Source organism: Sinocyclocheilus anshuiensis, unplaced genomic scaffold, assembly GCF_001515605.1.
Source record: "Sinocyclocheilus anshuiensis isolate Anshui unplaced genomic scaffold, SAMN03320099.WGS_v1.1 scaffold431, whole genome shotgun sequence".
Classification (NCBI taxonomy): Eukaryota; Metazoa; Chordata; class Actinopteri; order Cypriniformes; family Cyprinidae; genus Sinocyclocheilus; species Sinocyclocheilus anshuiensis.
In genome coordinates this window covers 1,000,836-1,015,751 of record NW_015551065.1, presented here as the reverse complement: position 1 = coordinate 1,015,751, position 14,916 = coordinate 1,000,836, and the positions used below count along the sequence as shown (strand labels likewise).

At 35.9% G+C, this 14,916-nt stretch overlaps 3 protein-coding genes across 4 annotated transcripts in view; 2 read left to right on the top strand and 1 right to left on the bottom strand.

The window, feature by feature from the left end:
• The window catches only part of kif1ca (kinesin family member 1C, a), a 69,681-nt gene extending 66,537 nt beyond the window's left edge, over positions 1-3,144 (bottom strand). For both annotated transcript variants that reach the window (XM_016451933.1, XM_016451934.1), the window contains exon 1: positions 2,598-3,144. The gene's annotated coding sequence lies outside the window, so the exon portion shown is untranslated. The remainder of the gene's footprint in view (positions 1-2,597) is intronic.
• A 608-nt stretch (positions 3,145-3,752) lies between these two features.
• On the top strand, positions 3,753-8,574 carry LOC107662087 (uncharacterized). The gene is made up of 10 exons (XM_016451967.1): positions 3,753-3,823; positions 3,936-4,034; positions 4,133-4,199; positions 5,657-5,817; positions 5,903-6,092; positions 6,177-6,254; positions 7,791-7,951; positions 8,037-8,226; positions 8,311-8,480; positions 8,568-8,574. The coding sequence occupies exons 1-10, from the start codon at positions 3,753-3,755 to the stop codon at positions 8,572-8,574; spliced, it is 1,194 nt and encodes a 397-aa protein (XP_016307453.1).
• Positions 8,575-9,531: 957 nt separating this feature from the next.
• Positions 9,532-14,916, top strand: part of tnfsf13 (TNF superfamily member 13) — an 18,843-nt gene continuing 13,458 nt past the window's right edge. The window contains exons 1-4 of the mRNA XM_016451935.1: positions 9,532-9,759; positions 11,075-11,174; positions 11,259-11,309; positions 11,649-11,767. Of these exons, the coding sequence (XP_016307421.1) occupies positions 9,532-9,759; positions 11,075-11,174; positions 11,259-11,309; positions 11,649-11,767 (498 nt within the window). The remainder of the gene's footprint in view (positions 9,760-11,074; positions 11,175-11,258; positions 11,310-11,648; positions 11,768-14,916) is intronic.

Genomic DNA, 14,916 nt, shown 5'->3' with positions numbered 1-14,916 from the left:
CTGAGGGCGGGGTTTATCTGGGTTTGTGATGTCACGAACCCGGGAAGTAGCTCGTTGTAGTCCCTACCAGCCGTTTTTGTAGGCATTAAACTGCCAGAATTTTAAAAGATGATATCTCCGTTTGCATTGAACTTTCAGCTTCGTAACTTTGCAGATATTGTTTATGCTCAAACAGCAACATTAGACACTAACTAACATTAAAAAAGTGAAATCGCAATGAACCACCCCTTTAATTATTCCAGCTACTGTCAGAAAAGGCTATAAACGATCCGCCACCTGCAGCATCCTTGCATGCAATATAGCCTACTAGCCGGGACAAATTCTTTATGTTTAGACACGTTATGACGCAGCAGCATGCTCCAATTTCCCGCGAATTCCCACCAGTACCACTCAAATTACAAAACATTATTATAAGCTAACCGTGAATCAGGCTAAGGTAAGGAGATAGTTTTGAACACTGGCTGGTTATGTACTTGCTCAAAAATGTATTTTGGATCATTTTTAATAAAAAAAAAAGTTATGGACTGTATGCAGCTTTAACCAAAATAAAAGCAAAAATCACAAAACAGCTTAATGTGATTACATCGCAAAAGCTATGATTTAATTTAACAAACACTGCGTGTTTACATTCATTTATATTGTGTTCCAGTGTTTTTCAGTGTCTTGAAGCGACTCGATTTGCAGTAAATGCTGGTTTTGCACCAAAATGAAAGCTTGATATTTTAACATTTGAAAATGAAGAAATTAAGAAAGTTATAAGTACTATTGTGAGTTGTACTGTAAAATAAAATAAATATGTTTTTCTTAAATGTTCAATTTGTTTATTTCACAGTGGATTATTACAATCATAATATTTCTTATCTTGCTTAATAATTTTATTTATCAGTAATAATAATCATAATAATATGAGTATTATTATTTATTATTATTATTATTATATAATCATATTTAAGTAATCACAACATTTAGCCAAACTGTGCAGACTACAAACAAGCACAGCAAACCAAAATCATAATCTTTATCTGAAAAACAAAACAAACAAAAAAAAACATCTTAATTTTTTTCCCCCCAAATCATGCACCTCTAAGTTTGTTCCTAAACATTTTCTCTAAACCATGTACGTAAGGACTAAACTATGCCACGTTACAGACTGAACAACTTATATAATTAACTTTTGGCCAGATTCTGTTTGAACATGAGCCTTGTGAGAAAGAATAAAACGGAGAGAGATGGACAGCTAAAATGAGAAAGACAGAGACAGCATACCTTTCGGAGCCTGAGGAATGTTGGTCTGTCATTAAGTGTGTGTGTGTGACGTGTCCTGTAATAAAGTCCCTAAAAACAAGCAGCTGCAGTTTTCAATTAAAGTGCCAGAGACAAGGCTGAGAGTTCAAATAGATCATCTAGCAAGCCAGACATAACATGTTACACACAGTTAATAAAAGAGAGAGAGAGATACACAAATATATTCTAGGTTAAATAAAGTGTATCAATACACCTGAACCGGAACTGAGATAAGAAAATATTATTTCCCTCTCGTAACCTCAGCGATTTCATGGACACAGTCATGAAAACAATCCTCCCTTACAGAAAGTACTGTGGTGGTAAGTAACATGGTACAGAGATACCAGGTTTCTGAATATTACAACTCTATTTACATGGCACTTCAAGGAATAGCATGTACCAAAAAGCATAGCATAACTATGGTGGAAGTCCAAAAACAATGGCATTACTATGATATCATGTCCAAAACACAAAGGGAATACCATTATCTGTACGCTGTCAAATCAATCAAGCAGTGCTGGGAGGCAAAAGCATGAATCAAACTAACTCATGTTCTCCAGACACCTGAAGCAGGTTTATTTCTGAATTCAGGAAGCCACATATCATCTGACTTAATAATTCAGAGACAATTCTCTTATATGGCTCCAATATATTTGTCAAACACAAACTAGATATTTTATAAAACAGCTCACAATTCAACTATTATGACCCCTAAAATTATTAAACGCCCCTGTAGGATATTAAAATTAATCAAAAGCTTGAGTAAGAAGAAAAATCCTGCAGGAATTTCATCTTATCCAGAAAGATCTTATTCTAAGATGAGTCATGTACACATTCCTTTACACATTTTAGACAAAGTGAAACTGGCTTAAAACGGAGCTGTGTTCCCAACTAGGTAAAATGGCCATGAACAGTCACAAAAGGTTTCTAAATATACAGGTTTCTGTATATATTAGGTAACAACAGATTTCAAATCAACTGTCAAAATATCTTGAAGGGATCGTCTGACGTAAGCTCATTTAGAACTCATTTCTATGGAATCTTACTGGATAAACCAAAAAAAATCTTACTGGTTATATTTAAATTTTAAAAACAAACTGAAAAAATGAAAGAAAAAAAAAAGTATTATTAGTGTACTAGTAGGATCTTATTTGGTTCTTAGAAGTGACCCCATTACGATTTGTTCTATTTTAGGATAATAATTTCATTGTCATTCCTTTAAGATGTTTTTATAACTAACGTGATGTTCTTATACGCAGTGATTGAATGTGCAAGTTACGTGGGGTTGAAGTAGAGGGATTTGTTCCACTTACTAGTTCTGGATAGTTGGTTATTCCAGTCACCAAGTCGTAAAATTAAATCCAGTGGGAGTTTCAGAAGAAAACGGGTTTATTTTAAATCCGGTTCCTGTGTTCTTTTCCCTGATGAAACAGCGGCTCGTGTTTCCCCACCTGCTGGATCACACGACGACCAACAGCAGGAAAAGTTGGGTGGAAGTTTTTCCGTTCACTGGAATTCGCACGCACAAACCCCAAATACAACAAACGCGTCAAAAACGAGCAGAAAGTTCATTCTTCGTTTTTCTTCCCTGCGCTGAAAAGTTGTTTGTCACACACTCACATACATAAACGTGATCCGCATGCGTCCATTTAACTTGTGGCTATCCCAAATCTCCTCACTTCAAACAGAAAAAGCGTTAAAATCAGGAGAGGCGTTCTCGTCAAACAAAACCAACCCTATTGTGAATGATAACAAAGATATTTTACACTCCTCAGAACACTGACAGATCTTACTGAATGAAGACGGGCGAATTAAACAGTCGCCGGTATGTGAAAGTTTTGAGCCCTGCCGTCACTCTTCCCAAAGACCAGAGCATGACGCGAGCAGACTTACAGAGCAGTTAAAAGTCCTGTTCGTCCGCTACAGCTTGCTTGCTTGCTTGCTTTCTTTCTTTCTTTCTTTCTTTCTTTCTTTCCAAATAAATAAATAAATACATATTTTGCTCATGATGATTTTATTAACAAAATAGTTACTATAGTAAAACAGTTAAAAAGATCGTTTAATTTATTTCGTAATTTGGGTGAAAAAAGGCCTCACGTATACACTGAAATGTATTTGAATTTTTACTGAATTTCAGTAAAATAATAACAATAACAACAAACACCGAATTATATATATATATATATAGAGAGAGAGAGAGAGAGAGACCACCGAATGCTGTTTCTACACTTTCACGCGCAGTCATGCCAGTGGCGCGAAAACTTCTCAAAAATCTAACAGTGTAAAGCGCTTTTAAAATTCTGTTATTGTACATTTATACATAACATTTTCAAACCATTTTATGTCTAAATATACTAAGTCTCTTGTTAATATATGAGCTAACCTATTTTAGTCTTAAAATATTGCCAATATATAACAAACAAGTAAATATAAGTTGAACTAACTGCTTAGCTATATGGCTAAAAGAAATGTGGACCACGAACTATCTGTCATCACAAACTGAAACGGATGATTTTGACCTGTTTCCGCCTTTCGCAAAGTAAGAGTTTCTGTCAGTATGTTCAAAATTAAAGCATGTTTTCTATTTTCATATGTTTCTCTATGGTCTACTGTCATTTATGGGTATAGTAATGTTGTTGTGCCATCTACAGGCGATCAAAGGAAGTGACTCGTTTCAATGAGGAGACTGTGTTACCTGTGCAGCCACAATATGGCGAGACTTTCTGGAAGACAGCTGTGCCAATATCATGGTAAAATTGTTAATTTAATAGCCATGTCCCTATGCAAATGATTTTGAAAGTACTTCAGGACACTCTGAAGCTGACTGTGTTTGTATGTTTGTTGGCAGCGAGGACTTGTTCACATATGAACCCTTTCTTGCTTCAGCCCTGTACTCCAGTTCACCTGTTGGGATGGTGAGTAACTAAATGTAGACTTTTTTATTTTTTTTAATTTATGATTAATTTACTTAAATACATGTGATATGCATTCAGAAGTCTAGATTTGTGGAATTGCACACACAGGCCTGCCTTTAGTCAGGTGACCACACACAATTTGACCACCGGATTTACAGAAATAATTTCACATTTAAAGAGTGTTTTCTCAACATTGCAACATTGCATCTCTAATTAACTCATAGTTCAAACACATTCATTAATTATTATTTGAATTTTCACTCAGTCATTTAACAATGTAATACTGAGTCTAGGGCTGGACAATAATTCAATATCAATATGTATCGCGATATGTAGGTTTCATAGAGTTGGCAAATTAATTTTTCATAAGTTTGTAGGTACAGACATCTGTTGTGGCCGTTCTTGGCCGTTTTTATGAGGCTTTTTTAATAGTGTTCATATCGATATCGGAATTATATCGTATCGACCGAAATTAAGAAATATATCGTGATCTAAATTTTGGCCATATCGTCCAGCCCTAACTGAGTCTTAGAAATACTTTTGTCTATTGAACACGTTAAAATACACACATTCACATCATTTCATATTAATATGAAATGCAGTGATTTCAAAACATTTTTGTCAGCCGAAACAATAAAATAAAGTTTAGTTTTTATAGCAATATAAAAAGTAAACAATTGAACAACACATTTGCATATGATTCAAGTGTTTTATTTGTGTTATTGTTTTATTTTAAAATTATTCATTTATTTTAATTGATCATTTTTATGGTTTCATTATTAGCTCTTCATAAACTCACAAACCCCTTCAGTTCCTTGATGAACCCTAGATTGGAAAACTCTGAAGTAATGAAATGTTTAATGCACTTCATACTGTCGCTAACAACGAATGGAATTTTTTTCATTCTCTTTGTATTTTTATATCAGTATTAGGCTATCCTCTTCAAATGATAAACATCAAAAGTTATTTAAAAACAATTATAATTGAAAGGTATCTAAGTGATCAAAAAGGAGTCCGATTATATTACCTAAAATGTGTCATGTAATATATTACACTACTAACTAGTATCTTAGAGCAGTGTTTCTCAACCAGGGGTCCGTGGACCCCTAGTGGTCCTTGACATAAGGCCAGGGGGTCCGTATAAAGTATGAATTTTTGTATAAATGTTGTATATTTTGACATGACATGTTCGCATGAAAGAAAAATCCAATAAAGCTGATGATATGGCCAAATACTGGACAAGTCAGCTAACTTGAATTATACTTGACTGCATTTGGTCCTCACAAAGACACAAATGATACGAGTCAATTTTGTTCTGGGGGTCCTTGAGGATGGTTCTGAATTGGACTGGGGTCCGGTACGCCAAAAGGTTGAGATTCACTGTCTTAGAGTACTCTAGAATTGTATTTCCAACACTTTGTTATGGTACTGTCACATCAGTCAACTCATTTTTTCAGGTGAGCAGACATAAAAGAGTGAGCAGCCTGACTCATGAGAATCTGCCGCATCCTTCACAGCTGATGAGTAGAATGAGAAGATATCACAGACTACAGAAACACACACCAAGCGTTCTGCAACATATAGGAGAACTCAGGATGAAACAGCGCCATATAAATGAGTGAGAGAGAGAAGGATTGTGGGAGGAAAGGCATGTTACGAATGAACAAATATGTATCAAATGAGTCTATTTTGCAATATTGCAGGCTGAAGGGGGACAAATGGTGGGGTGCCACAGCTGTGCCCAGGCCAGAGGACAGCAGCGGCTCACCTGAGGGTGGAGATGAGCAGCTTCTCGGTCCTGCAGCTGGTGTGAGCTTCAGTGCTATGCTAATGGACAGTCCTGATGTGACCATGACAATGCCTTATGAAGCTGCTCCCTCACCGACTCTTCTGGTAGCATTTAATTGATGAAAAGAAGAAATCTTTTGGTTTAATCTGAAATTATATTTTGTGATTTTTTTTCTTCTTCTTCTACAGTGCTCATTTACAGAATATGAGCAGTTTCATGACCTTGCTCCAGGAGGGAACCCCATGATGGCGTTTGTTTCGGGAACAGCCCATAGATCGCACTGAAGACTGGAGTAATGATGCTGAAAATACAGCTGCGCATCACAGAAATAAATTACATTTTAACACATATTCACATAGAAAACAGTTATTTTAAATAGTAAAAATATTTCAAAATGTTACTGTTTTTGCTGTATTTTGGATCAAATAAATGCAGGCTTGGTGAGCAGAAGAGAATTCTTTAAAAAACATTAAAAATCTTACTGTTCAAAAACTTTTGAGTGGTATGTTAGCCTATAGTTTGAAGTAAAAAAATATTAATATTAATAAGGAGAGTCTGAGATTTATTTGACAGTGATTTCACATTTCTTGTTTGTATGAAGGCTAAATACCAATAAAAGGTGAACATTTATTTATTTGCGCCATTTTTTTCCTAAAATATTATATAGTTTTGTAGGAGTAGGTTTCATAGAGTTGGCAAATTAATTTTTCATAAGTTTGTAGGTACAGACATCTGTTGTGGCCGTTCTTGGCCGTTTTTATGAGGCTTTTTTAATAGTGTTCATATCGATATCGGAATTATATCGTATCGACCGAAATTAAGAAATATATCGTGATCTAAATTTTGGCCATATCGTCCAGCCCTAACTGAGTCTTAGAAATACTTTTGTCTATTGAACACGTTAAAATACACACATTCACATCATTTCATATTAATATGAAATGCAGTGATTTCAAAACATTTTTGTCAGCCGAAACAATAAAATAAAGTTTAGTTTTTATAGCAATATAAAAAGTAAACAATTGAACAACACATTTGCATATGATTCAAGTGTTTTATTTGTGTTATTGTTTTATTTTAAAATTATTCATTTATTTTAATTGATCATTTTTATGGTTTCATTATTAGCTCTTCATAAACTCACATTCCCCTTCAGTTCCTTGATGAACCCTAGATTGGAAAACTCTGAAGTAATGAAATGTTTAATGCACTTCATACTGTCGCTAACAACGAATGGAATTTTTTTCATTCTCTTTGTATTTTTATATCAGTATTAGGCTATCCTCTTCAAATGATAAACATCAAAAGTTATTTAAAAACAATTATAATTGAAAGGTATCTAAGTGATCAAAAAGGAGTCCGATTATATTACCTAAAATGTGTCATGTAATATATTACACTACTAACTAGTATCTTAGAGCAGTGTTTCTCAACCAGGGGTCCGTGGACCCCTAGTGGTCCTTGACATAAGGCCAGGGGGTCCGTATAAAGTATGAATTTTTGTATAAATGTTGTATATTTTGACATGACATGTTCGCATGAAAGAAAAATCCAATAAAGCTGATGATATGGCCAAATACTGGACAAGTCAGCTAACTTGAATTATACTTGACTGCATTTGGTCCTCACAAAGACACAAATGATACGAGTCAATTTTGTTCTGGGGGTCCTTGAGGATGGTTCTGAATTGGACTGGGGTCCGGTACGCCAAAAGGTTGAGATTCACTGTCTTAGAGTACTCTAGAATTGTATTTCCAACACTTTGTTATGGTACTGTCACATCAGTCAACTCATTTTTTCAGGTGAGCAGACATAAAAGAGTGAGCAGCCTGACTCATGAGAATCTGCCGCATCCTTCACAGCTGATGAGTAGAATGAGAAGATATCACAGACTACAGAAACACACACCAAGCGTTCTGCAACATATAGGAGAACTCAGGATGAAACAGCGCCATATAAATGAGTGAGAGAGAGAAGGATTGTGGGAGGAAAGGCATGTTACGAATGAACAAATATGTATCAAATGAGTCTATTTTGCAATATTGCAGGCTGAAGGGGGACAAATGGTGGGGTGCCACAGCTGTGCCCAGGCCAGAGGACAGCAGCGGCTCACCTGAGGGTGGAGATGAGCAGCTTCTCGGTCCTGCAGCTGGTGTGAGCTTCAGTGCTATGCTAATGGACAGTCCTGATGTGACCATGACAATGCCTTATGAAGCTGCTCCCTCACCGACTCTTCTGGTAGCATTTAATTGATGAAAAGAAGAAATCTTTTGGTTTAATCTGAAATTATATTTTGTGATTTTTTTTCTTCTTCTTCTACAGTGCTCATTTACAGAATATGAGCAGTTTCATGACCTTGCTCCAGGAGGGAACCCCATGATGGCGTTTGTTTCGGGAACAGCCCATAGATCGCTCTTGATGGCCGATAATGTGTGTGCCGCAGTGAATTCTGGGACATCTGATAGGATCCTCGGGAGCAATGACGATACGATGTCACTTTTTTACTAGTTTCTGCAGTTTGCGCCATGTTGGCCTATGATTCTACGATTTGTTTCCCTCTTAATATCTACTGTTGTTAGGTCTTAATGCAGTTTTATATGTAATTGTAATTGCTTTTCATGGTTGCAAATGTTTTAGTGTTTAGCGTTAATGCCAGACAATTGGTATAACATTTCAAGTGTGTGATGCTTGGCTTATCAATCTTAAAAAAGAAAAGACTCTCAGGACCTGACCAAAGTTCAGTTCTGCTTAGTCATTTGCAGATGAAATGTATATGAATGGAAATACATGTTTACTGTATTGGCATTCATTATTGTCTGTATGAATTTGAATCTGCTTGATCAAACAGGTAAAAAGAAACAGTAAATAATAAAATAAAACTGAACCCATTTCTTTTTTTGTATACTTCTAGGCTACCTTTTTACAATTTTGTTTGTACCTATAGCATTACTAACCCTTACCATGGTAATGGTGCATAAATTATGCAGTACAATTGTGTTTACCTGTTTTAAAGTATATTACATGAATAGAAACATTTGGTTTCACTTTATTTTACAGTAAATGCACTTATGTGTACTTACAGTATGCTTACCTAAAAAAGTAGTAATAACTACATGGGCTAGGTTAGGTTTAGGGGTAGGCTACGTTAGGTTATTTATTGCAATTATTATAATAAGTACGTAGGCTACATGCGGAAAAGAACTGTAAAATAAAGTGCTCAATTTTTTTTCAACATGCGGATTAATTAAGGATTTACAAACTCCCTATATTACAGCTGATTTAACTTCATTATTTTCTCAGAATCCCTGTATATTCACTGGAATCTCGTTTGGGATTTTTATTGGTTAGAACTTAATACAGCATTTCCATTAGGGAATGGGACGACCACGTGTTGACCGAATATTTTTTCTTTTCCACTCCCTCCTCTTTCTGATGAAAGTTGTGAAACCGAAAGTTAACTGATCAAAATTGAGAACGGAAATATTACCGCTATTTTCCGCATTCTAAACTATTCTGTCCCATCATATCAACGTTCAGGCTATAATGAACAATCACAACATTCCTGCTTCTGCTTGGAAGGTGAAGGTGGAAGCGCTGAAGCGGTTTCTTGTATGTACTGTCGCCTGCACCTGTGTGGGTGTGATGTATATGCAGTGGACCTACATTTGGATGCTCAGGTCTGAAATGGCTGAAATAACGCGGCGGTTCAGGCCTCTGGATACAGCGGTGAAGGAAGGTGGGATATGCTGTGATTCCGCCGTGTGCTACGGGGTAGGTGAGTGCTTTTGTTCTGTTTTTACTGATTAACGTTATTCGTCTGTTGCTTCACCAACCAATTCTACTAATGCCCTGTTTTCTGCACTTCTATCCTGATTATTCTAAAGTATTCTCTGGAGAGTATAATCTAAATATAGCCTAAATATGATAATTATTCAGTGCTTTGGTATATATCAAAGTACAGTGGTATTACCATTGTTATGTACACCATAGTATTTTTAAAGCACCTTGAAGTACCATCACTATGGTATATGAATGGTTATACCATGGTAAAATTAAAAATAGTAATAATAATAAGAGTGGTACCATGGTACTATGGCATTAATTGTGCAACTGATTTCACTTCCTCATCTGTGGAGAACTGGTGACTGCCTTCGGCTCACAATGCATGAACCAAATAGTTAGTCAGAACGGACTATGCTTACCAATCAACTTTAGTGTTCAAGCAATAGCATTTTATTCAAAAGTTTAAGTTGTAATTTTCTCAATATCCTCCCTGGTAGTCATTCATCGGACACTGTTAAAGTGAATTTAGCTTGTTCTTGATGTGTTTTCTGCAGCAACATGTGAAAGACACTTCATCAGCTTGGGATCAAACCTCTAATCATCAAAATCATGACTTTCAGGTCAAGTAAATAATGCTAAATGCAAGTAATAAAATTCAACTAACCCTAATCATGTATGGCAAGTGGGATATTAAATATATCAGTTTTAACAGGGACGGGATAACAATGAAGAAAACTGTGCAACGCAAATACGATGACCCAAACAAGATTAAATACAGCTTCATTAGGAGAATGTTTGTGCTGACAAAAATGTTTTGTGTAGTGATTATTGTCTGTCAAAAGTATGCAACCAAATAACCAAATTATTAAGACTGTAAGATCTCAAGTAAGTAATTTGGCATATTGTAGGGCCTGTGCAGTTCATGGTAGTTTGACAAAGGTATGTGCACAGCCTCCGTCAAATGGGTTGGGCTTTTCCAGTAATGTCTCTGAAGACAATGACCCAGAATTGTATTTTTTGCTCTGTTGCAATAGCTTGGGAAGAGTCCAGCAGGGTTCTATTTCCGGATGACAGTGTTTTCACAGGAATTACTGGCATTGCCAAACCCATTAATGAACTCTTTATTAGAATGGGGTGTTGTCTACACACTTTTGGTTGTACAGTGTGATATTTTTGACAATTTTGTTTTACTTTAGTACAAAGTAACAGCTATGTTGGGTTGCCTGCTGATGTCCAAAGCAAAATCGGTGAGCTTTAGTGTGTGATGATGTCTAATTTCCCATAGGCTACATCTTGTTATAAGGTAAGCTGTTATCACAGATTCCCTGAGAGACGGACACATGCAGAGGGCCGAGACAAGAGAGATGTGTCAAAACAAAGGAAACAGAGAAAGAGACGTGAAAGTGAGAAACTTCTTTCATTGTCTGTCTTACACACAAACACACATTTTTTTAAACATATCTCATGTAAATTGTTCTTTCTTTTAGCAGAGCAGCACACATTTCTCCATCTTGTTCCTGTGTCCTCGCAGACATACAGTGAGTGTAACACACACAATGTCTAACGATAAAGGGAATAGTTTGACCAGAAATGAAACGCACCCTCAAACCTTTCCAAACGTGATTATAGACATAGATAGATAGGTAGATAGATAGATAGATAGATAGATAGATAGAAAGATAGATGTATATTAATAAACTTTCTATAATAGCTAGATGCTGTGGTTTAAAGTTTTTCATCAAATTTTGTTCATGGCAGCAGAGTGTCTGGGAAGTCAAGGGGTTTGAATAAATTTGATTGCAACTGTATATAGACAGACAGACAAACAGACAGACAGATGTTTTTTGTCTCTCATTTGTACTCTGTGTTTTTCTCAGATGATCATGACACCACTGTTCTGTCTTGGGCCGTAGGGCAGAGCAGAGGGGAGGGGCTTCAGGTGTCAGCTGATACTGTAACAGTGGAGACTGAGGGTACCTACTTCATTTACAGTCAGGTTGGTCTTGATTGGTACTGACACTGCATAATCAAAATATAGACTTTAAAGGGTTAGTTCACCCAAAAATGAAAATTCATCAGTTACATGTAAGCTCAATCATACTTGCTTGATGTACAAGCACAAACCTCATTGGCACGCCAAGCAAGGATGTTTCAGCTTCCATTTACTAATTGATTTTAATTACTTTTGATATGTTCTATGTATATGTGCTGAAAATAAATAAATATAATATAATATAATCTGTTATCATATTGACATCATATCTGTTCATAGAGATTGTGTCTCTTCAAGACTCTGGATTTAACCAGTCAATTCATGTGATTTACAATTATATTTTATGAACTTTTTGAAGCATCACAGTTTCTCCTTTCAAAAAGGAGAAGCAGAAATCACTCATGTTTCATTAAAACATGAAAATCTTTACTTGTGTTTCGAAGACGTACAAAAGCCTTAGGGGTTTAGAGAGTGAGTAATCAAAATGTCAGAATTTTCATTTTTGTGTGAACTAAGCTAACCTTAATTGTAAACCCTAATAAGTTAACAGAACTATTGCAGAAAATTTGATGTAATCAATTATTTGAAGTAATTAAGTTAGCAGAAACTTTATATTTTGATTTTGTACTATACAAGCATGGTAACTGCACCTAACATGAAATATGGAGAAAACTAATTTGATGACACTGAACAGGCCTCAGTTCCCATTGTGCACTATAATTTACCATAACACAATACCATACCATACCATAACACCATAACATAATACACCACTAATTTGTGGTTTATCTCAAGAACACTCTTTGCATCATTTGTGCCATCTGCTGGTCTGTAAAATTTACAGCCATAGAGCTTGATTATATTTTGCATACTCTTATCAACTGAAAATTTTCTTTGATGGAGCAACTCTTTTTATAGCATATGTCTTTTATTACACATGTAGCTTTTGTAAGTTTTTATAAAAATTATCACCCACTCATTAAACACCAGCACAAAGTAAAAAAAAAAAAAATCAAAAGTACAAAAATTGGTAACACTTTACAATAAGGTTTAATTTGTTAAAGTGCCCCTATTATGCCTTTTCAAATATTACCTTTCATGCAGTGCGTCTGTATGTGAACATAAACTATCTGCAAAGTTGTGAAGCCAACAGTGCACGATAAATAAAGTTAATGGGCCTCATTCATGAAACACAAGCAGAACGAATTTTTGTGTAAATCGCTCGTAAAGCCGTTCTGACGTAAACTTTCGAATTCATGAAAATGCTCGTATTTTGACGTTCTTCTGTGTTCATTTTGGCAAACTGATGACACTGAATTTGATGCACTGCCATTATAATATTTGACAATTTCGTTTGCTCCCTCTTTTTTTTTTTCGTCTTGTAGCTGAGAGTTGATAAACTGTTTAGCTTTGGGTAAACCGCAGCACTTGTCACTGTCACTTTTTACCCAGCCGTCCAATCAGTGGAGGAGGGGCGGGACAAATACTACACCGACCAATCATCCTACTTGTACAACAACTGAACAACAACAGAGAAGTTAATATTGCTGGTTACTGCATTTTTACGTGCAAATTACTCAGAATTTACTCCTATATTTACGAATGTTTCATGAATGAGGCCCATTGTCTGTCAAAAAAAAGAGTCGGCTCGCAATAGCCTAAACGAGTCGTCAGGAATTCGAATCGTATTCTGTTACGGCTCTATGTCACGAAGTAACACATTTGCATAATGTCTGCCCAAGTTCTACGTCGCCAACTTGCCCGCCCACAAACAGTAAAATTTCCTTGTGGTTAACATCATGTCGAGAAGACTTGACACTTACCACTGAGAAACGTCCTGCTCCAGTCGTGCTTGCGAATCAGTCTCTTGTCGATCAGCCAGTTCAACCGTTTCATCATCAGACTCTGGCTCGAATTGGTAAGGTACAATCGATACCATCTTTTCTATGTATTGACAAGTCTCCAGGGCTGTCATTCCGTCATGGCAATGGGCGTTTCGTTTCCGACACGCGCTGTACTTGGTAGACCAATCCAGAGACAATCTCTCTACGGCTCTGAACCAATCACAAAGGACTGCGCCATCTGACCAATCACAGCAGTGAGGGCTCACGGAAAGGAGGGGTTTAGAGAGACTGATTCTTTGAACTGCTTCGCACGAGTCGTTTACGAATCATTTAGAAATTAGGTCAAATTAAATCTATTTTTTGAGAAAACTAACGTGCTTGTTGACCTTGCATGCATGTAAACCTGTTTTAGGAGACTCATAAAACAATATTAGCAACCTTAAAAATGGCATAATAGGGGCACTTTAACATTAGTTAACCATGTTAGTTGACATGAACAGATAATGGACAATACTTAGGCTATTTATGAATCTTACTTAAATGTTAATATCAGCATTTACTAATTCCTTTTTTTTTTAATCAAAAATTGTATCAAGTAACATCAATGAACTAACATGAACAAAACATGAACAAATTCATTTTTATGAATGAGCATTAACAATAAAGTCTATAAAAAATTGCTTATTGTTAGTTCATGCAAGCTAATGCATTAACTAATGTTAACAAATAAAACCTTATTGTAAAGTGTTACACAAAATATCACATGAAAGAGAAAAAAATAAAAATAAAAATGCTCTGTAAATTTATAAGCCATACTGTTACAGAGAACTCAAATGAACAACAGAGACAACATTTACATTTACATTTAGTCATTTAGCAGACACTTTTATCCAAAGCGAGGACAATAAAAGCAGTCAAAACTAACAAAAGAGCAACAATATATAAGTGCAAATGACAAGTCTCGGTTAGCCTAACGCAGTACACGTAGCAAGGTGTATGTATATATTTTTTCTCTCTATGGTAGCCTACATCATCTTTAATTTAATAGCATTAGAGCTGCTCCATTGCAGCGGCTTAGTACTGCAATCACGCGAATTGCTGTAAAAATGCATGGAACCACTCGCTATAAATCTCCTAACAGTGATATTTTAAAGTTCCATTAACTATAAACTCCATTCTGCTGTCTGTTGTGGGTGTTTCTTTGTCTGAAAATGGCACTTGTCACATGCTGTCTGGTATCGGCATTTGGTATCGGGGCATTTTAACGAGTACGAGTACGAGTACAGGAGCTCAGTATCGGTATCGGTG

Bases quoted from the DNA above. Each gene is read 5' to 3' on its own strand.
- LOC107662087 (XM_016451967.1), top strand. From the start codon at position 3,753: ATGTGGACCACGAACTATCTGTCATCACAAACTGAAACGGATGATTTT. The intron at 3,824-3,935 runs GTAAGAGTTTCT...TGCCATCTACAG, and splicing joins CTGTTTCCGCCTTTCGCAAA to GCGATCAAAGGAAGTGACTC. The intron at 6,093-6,176 runs GTAGCATTTAAT...CTTCTTCTACAG, and splicing joins CTCCCTCACCGACTCTTCTG to TGCTCATTTACAGAATATGA.